The sequence below is a fragment of the Lycium barbarum genome, chromosome 7 (genome assembly GCF_019175385.1).
Source record: "Lycium barbarum isolate Lr01 chromosome 7, ASM1917538v2, whole genome shotgun sequence".
Lineage (NCBI taxonomy): Eukaryota > Viridiplantae > Streptophyta > Magnoliopsida > Solanales > Solanaceae > Lycium > Lycium barbarum.
The window spans coordinates 52,539,666-52,546,624 of record NC_083343.1 but is presented as its reverse complement, the minus strand read 5'-3'; the positions used below and the strand labels follow the sequence as shown (position 1 = coordinate 52,546,624).

At 39.1% G+C, this 6,959-nt stretch overlaps 1 protein-coding gene across 1 annotated transcript; it reads right to left on the bottom strand.

Annotated features, from left to right (window-relative positions):
• Positions 1-3,468: 3,468 nt before the first annotated feature.
• On the bottom strand, positions 3,469-5,531 carry LOC132601489 (uncharacterized). The gene is made up of 5 exons (XM_060314571.1): positions 5,051-5,531; positions 4,631-4,930; positions 4,491-4,549; positions 4,130-4,379; positions 3,469-3,695 (listed from the first exon to the last, which is right to left on the bottom strand). The coding sequence occupies exons 1-5, from the start codon at positions 5,529-5,531 to the stop codon at positions 3,469-3,471; spliced, it is 1,317 nt and encodes a 438-aa protein (XP_060170554.1).
• Positions 5,532-6,959: the final 1,428 nt, after the last annotated feature.

The window sequence follows — 6,959 nt, the reverse complement described above, 5'->3', positions numbered from 1 at the left end:
CTCCTGCCTGTCTACCTGTGGGCATGAACACAGCGTCCGAAGAAAGGACGTCAGTACGAATATTGTACCGAGTATGAGAGGCATACATAATGAAAGGAACATCAATAATATGAGGATAACGTCAACATGAGACATCTGGATCTGACTGATAATCATAAATGAAGTAATACATGCTATCTTACTCATACTCATCATCATAACATGTATGCATCATATGCAAGCTGCCCGTCCATGTCGGAACGGTGTGATAATCATTAATATTAGCCCGCGTCCAGGCCTCCCGCGTCCGGGATACCATCTCATGCCACCCACTAGTGGTGTCTGCCCACGCCCGTAGGTCGTGGTGTATCCGTATCGCCGCCCACCGAAGCGGTGTCTGCCCGGCCAATTAGGCCCGGTGTGAATGCAATCATGACATGCTTAACGTAAATACTCATAGTAATATGCTTATCATAAAATACTTATCTTATCATAATGTGTATATAAGACTCATGATCAACTTTACTTTATCGGGGTGACGTAAGGTCATGATCCCCCGATTACATTATGGAACCATCATGGACATTCTGCCTCACCTTGAAAGGACTAGTACATAAGGTGAGTGTAGGCAAAGAATAACATCATCATCATTCTAGTGCCATCATTCAAGCAAATCCGAGATTTCTTACGAAAGTTAGGGACATCAAAACTTACAGAACTCTTTAGAAACAAAATTCTTTATGCTTATCTCGTTATTCTTTCATATAATAAGCTCGATTATATCGAGCGTACCCATATCGAAAATGGACAAGAATCGTAGACAACTTGGAACATCTCAAATAGAGCTTCAAAAGTCATAGATACGTATCAAAACCATATGCATATAACTGAATGAATAAACTCCAAGACTCGATGGACAAATATATTTACCGACATCTGAGGACTCAAAAACAAGTTTCGGGTCGATCGAAATTGGCATAAGAAAGTTACGAGCTTTTGAAGTACAGAACGTTCTATAAGCGTTTCAGAAGCCATTTTTGGAAAATCACAACCATAATCATGTCAAAATCTTTTGGATATCGTTATGGATCAAATCAAATATAACTTTTGGAATCTTATGTACATATCAAACATATCAAAGGCCCGATGGAACAATCGAATATGTTAACATTTGGAAGGTCAAAACTATAGTCATATCGTTTGTTTCTCACATGCTATTCGGGACATATTGGCCAAACTTCGGACATCATAGATACACATCATCGAACGTCATGGATACATATCAAAACCATACGGAACAGCTTATAGGAAATCAAGAACGTTAGCCATCCTAGTGGCTCTAAGAATAAGGATCCTTCTGAAGTCATACATATACGTCATATGCTTATTTCATAAGGATCATGCCAAAGAAGAAAAGGTTAAGCCTTACATACCTTGCCCGCTTTCTACGCTAATACAAACTTAAGTCTTTGACTTCGCAAGATCTACAACAATATTCATACATATCAAACATTAGCCATCAACACTTAGAGTCCAATTTTAAACCAACACTTAATCTACAGAAATTTCGGCAGCATTTCCCCTGTAAATGCACCATCCCCGAGAATTCAACTCGGCCAAAAATACAACAATGCCAACAGTTATTCCAACAATATCGACAATCAATTCAAAACACATTCCAACGTAAACAACTTCTTTCTATAAACTTGACGACTTTCCATTTACGTTCAATTCACAATTGCTTACATATTCAAGTACATTTCAAACTATTCGCATAACATTCAAAACAATCCAACCAACCTCCATTCCATCCAAAAGCATCCAAATACAACAACACATTTTCTTCTTTCAAATTCATAAACTACAATAACAATGCACACTTTAGCAACTCCATTTTCACAATTACATAAAACCATATTAAAATCGCATTAAGTTCCTACAACAACCCACAACAAATTTCAATGCCGACTTGAACCATTAAACCTTCATTTACATTATAAAGGCCACAACAACACAACTAACATGATAAATAAAATTAATTCATCCTTCCTCCACCAATTTACACCACACGTCCACACACACACAACACACCCACACGGCCCACACACAACACATAACATTTCCATGATTTTCATTCAATTCTACTCACTATAACATATATAAATCTTCCATAACATGTAAAAGAATAGAAATTCTTACCTTTTCTTCAATTTTCCACTTGCCAGCAAGAGTGGTTTTCTTGCTTAAATATATACCACGTTGAAGAGGACCTTCAAATTAGTAGGAATGCTAGGAGGAAATATTTTTTTTGGGATCAAAATTGAAGGCTCAATTTTTGAGCACCTTGGCCGAATGACCCTTCATTTTTTTGTCTCTCAAATTTTCTTGAACTTTCTAAAGTGAAGATGATAAATAAGATGACTTTGTCATCTTTTAATAGCATGTAATGGGCTCTCACATGGGCCTTGGCCCACTAAGGTGGACGGCCACCTTGGCCAATTAATTCAAGCCCAATTTTTTTTTCTTTCCATTCCAAGCCCACTTTTATTTCATGACAATTTGAAATTTATGAAACTATTCTCCAAATTTCCAATTTTGCCCTTAGCGTTCCTCAATATTTCCGCGTCAATATTTTCATGAACAACTTATATATTAAACAAGATAAAATTGTAGCCTTGTCCTTAACTTGTCTTGATTATCCCAATTTATCCGAACGTGCAAAATACCGGATATAACATGGCACTTCTCCCAATTCAGCACCAAACTAGTCTTCTCACATTGTTTACGCACTCGACCCAGATGGTCAAGACAGTCATCAAAGGAATCATCAACAATCGAGAAATCATCCATAAAGACTTCAAGAAAGTCTTCCACCATATCAGAAAATATCGTCATTATACACTGCTGAAAGGTAGCCGGTGCATTGGAAAGACCGAAGGGCATCCTGCTAAAAGTGAATGTCCTATAAGGACAAGTAAATATAGTCTTCTCCTGATCCTCAAGGGAAATATTCATCTGATTGTAGCCCGAATGCCCGTCAAGGAAGCAATAGTAAGACCGCCCCACTAGCCGATCAAGCATTTGATCAATAAAAGGCATGGGGAAGTGATCCTTGCAAGTAGCAGTGTTAAGCATGAGATAATCCATGCAAACTCTCCAACCTGTCACAGTCCTCGTCGGAATCAGCTCATTCTTTGCATTGGGCACCACTGTGATACCGCCCTTTTTTGGAACACATTAAACTGGGCTCACCCAATTGCTGTCAGCAATAGGGTAAACCACTCCAGCATCTAACCACTTGATGATTTCTTTCTTGGCGACTTTTTGCATATTTTCATTCAGTCTCCGTTAATGTTCCACACTCGGCTTGCCATCCTCCTCTAACTAGATTTTATGCTCAAAGATCCCAGAAGGAATCCCCCGAATGTCTGTTATAGTCCAACCAATAGCACGCCTATACTCACGCAATATCTCTACCAGCCTCTAGATCTACTCCTCAGTCAGTAATGCTGAAACAATCATTGATAACATATTATTTGGACCAAAGAACTCATACTTCAAATGTGATGGGACCTGCTTAAGCTCAAGCTTCGGTGGCTCAACGATAGAAGGATTTGCTAGAGGAGTTGTTCTATTTTCCAGATCAAGAGTAAGCTTCTTTGGGTTGTAAGAATATGAGCCTAACCCAGCAAACGAATTAACCTCTCCACATAACCCTACATATCTTCAGCATCAAAATTTACAAGAATCGTAGCAAGAGCTTCTCCCAAACACTTCTCTCCCATCTTGAATTCCACAACTTCACCAATAACATCAAAAGAATCAATCACTGAAATGCTCTCATAAGCACTAGGTAACTTCATCCCCTTATTTGCCTGAAAAGTAACTTTCTCATCATTGACTCGGAATTTTATTTCATTCTTTTTCGAATCCATAAGAGCTCTTCCCGTAGCAAGGAAAGGTCTCCCAGAATAATAGGAATGTTCCGATGAACAACACAGTCAAGAATAACCAACCCGCACAATAACATCATCAACCACGCCAACCGACCTCTTAATAGATCTATCAGCCATCTGTAATCTCATAGTAGTTGGCCTTAGCTTCCCCAAACCTGATTGCTAGTAGATAGCAAGTGGCATCAAATTTATACTCGCCCCATTATCAATCAGAGCGCGAGTAAAGTCATGGTACCCAACAGAACAAGGAATGTTAAACAACCCAGGATCTCTCTTAGTCTGAACGGTAGTTGTGGAAATAATCGAACTCACAATGTGAGTCAAACTCATGATTTCATGTTGCACCGTCTTCTTCTTGGTCAACAAGTCCTTCAAATACTTAGCAAAACCGGGCATCGTCTTAACAGCATCCAAGAATGGAAAGTTCAGAGATAACCGCTTCAGCTGATCATAAAATTTCTCGAACTTAGCATCTTCCTTCTTCTTCACCAAACATTAAGTAAAGGAAGGTTTAGATTTTAAAATCTGAGTCAAAGGGCGGAGAGCCCTTTTTACAGTCTGCTTACTCTTGTCATCAGCCACTTTTGAACTTTCTGGAATATCAGCAACTTTCTCTTCATTAGGAATCTCATCAACGATAATTGGTGCATCGGACTACACCTTTTTCTCTTCATTAATTGGCCCGAGATCAATACCCTTCTTTTCAGCACTTTGGAGTTTTTTACCACTCCTAGTACTAATAGCAAACACACAGTCAACACTGCCTCCTCTATTCTTTGGATTCAGAATAGTGTCACTATGAAGTCTTCTTTTTTTAGGAGGGTGCTGCTCTCTAGAAATATCTCGCATCTGCAACTCGAGCTTTTGAATAGCTGCTGTATGAGACCCCACTATCTCTGTTAGCCCGGATAACATCTTTTTAGACTTGGTTTGATTTCCCAGAACCTTTTCAAGCATTGCTTCAACCCTCAAACTACTTTGGTCGTTTGACTGCCCTTTTTGTGGAATATATGGATTGAAACTCTTATTTCTGAAATTATTGTTGTTGTTGTAATTCCCTTGGTTTTCGCCACCATAATTATTATTTTAGTTCCCCTGGCTGTTGTTGTAAGAACCTTGGCCTTGCTGAGGTCTCCATTCATTTTGATTCTGGTAACCCACTTGGTAATTCTGCCTTTGATAACCCCTTTGAGAGCTGTTCACATAGTTAGTATCTTCAACCTGCATAGGAGGTCCCTCTTGATATGGACCCTCTTGGACTTCGTACATCCTCTTCGGCATACTTGAAGCATCTTCGCAAACATTTACCTTCTTAATCTGGTTCTCATCAAACTTCTTGGTCAGTAAAGAGATATTTGTTGCAAGCTGAGCTAGTGTCTGCTTAGTATTCTGATTCTCCTTTACCATATTCTGGATCATAGCATTCCCGTAGGGTATAACATTAGCATTGTTCGAGTGCCAAGCTTGATTGTGTGTAGTCAATCTGGTAAGTATGTTGGTAACTCGAGTGTAAGTTTTATCCATAAAACAAGCATCAGCTGCATTGTTCGCAATTGACTGTGTTATAGGATCCAGTCCTCGGTAGAACTTCTCCATTAATATGTTCTCCAAAAAATCATGATTTAGAAATTTCTGCAGATATTCTTTAAATATCTCCCAAGATTCGTATAATTGTTCCCCCGGTCACTGCTTGAATTCATAGATTTTGTCACGGATCTCAGCCTTCTTGCTAGGAGGATACCACTTCTTGAGAAAGACTGCTACCATCTGTTACACCACGAAAAATTTCGCGTTACCAAGACTGTAGATGGCTGAGTACGAGCTCAAGGGAGAGTAAAGTTATACAAGGATTAGAGATGAAGATTATATTATACGAGTATAAGAATAACATATATATGGCATTGGAGACCGTATGGTGTAAATCAGTTAATGCGTTACTTGATGAATAGCCCTCGTAACCGTAAGTTAAGGTGGGGCTCACATGCCGGGATTTTATAAAGGACATAAGAAACGTTATATGAGTACTAAATGGGAATTTGAGCAAGTCTTAAGAAGGACCCTTAAGCCAAATATGGGCATAAGCCCTCCAAAAGGATGATTGAAGGATACGTTTTCGGATGATCTGACTTGGAGAGGCCATAACGCCATTATATATTTGGAATTTTGAATCACACCTAGAATGAAAGTTGTAGATAATTGAATTATCTTTCCAACCGTAGGTCGTGGGCCCTCACACGATATCGGGATCGAAAGTTATGACCTTTTTACTGAACGAATGTGCACGCAGAAAATTAAGCCAGCGCGAACGCGCCAGAAGGCACCTCGAACGCGCTGACAAATTTTTATGTCGGTTTGGGCAGATTCTGGAACTCTATATACGGGGGGGCTTACCCCCCCCCCCCCCCCCCTTTCTTCATCCAAAACACCAAGAAAACACCTCAAACATTCTGAAAACCTCCCACAACTTCCCAACATCAAATTTTAGCCCGGATCAAGTATAATTCCCGAATTCTGATCCAGGCAGCTTATGGTTCCAGTTATAAAATTGTATTGCGGCGAATCTTGGCTTGAACTCAAGGTGGAAAGTGAAGATATTGTGGTTCTAGTGGAGGAAAGGTATGAATCTTCCTTTATTGATTTAGGTTTGTTTATGGAGATAAAGATATTAAATGGTCGTATAACGAATTTATTGGTTGAGAAATTGGAGAAACATCATGTGGGATGTTTTATGGAGTATTTTGGTATTGATGATGTTGTTGTTGATGTTGGTATTATTGTTGTTGTTGTTGGTTGTTGGATTATGATTTCGGGCTAGGCATATAAACAGGGGAGATGCTGCCCGATTTTCGGTAGGATATGAAGTAGTTTAATTTTAAAGTTCGTTATAGCATACGACGATAAGTCTAACGATATTATGAATTCTCTCAAATGTAGATTTACGAGCTCGGAAAGATAAACGTAAGTAGTTAAGAAGACCAAGAAGGTATGTTAACGCTTTCCCTTTCTTTCATTTTGGCATGATCC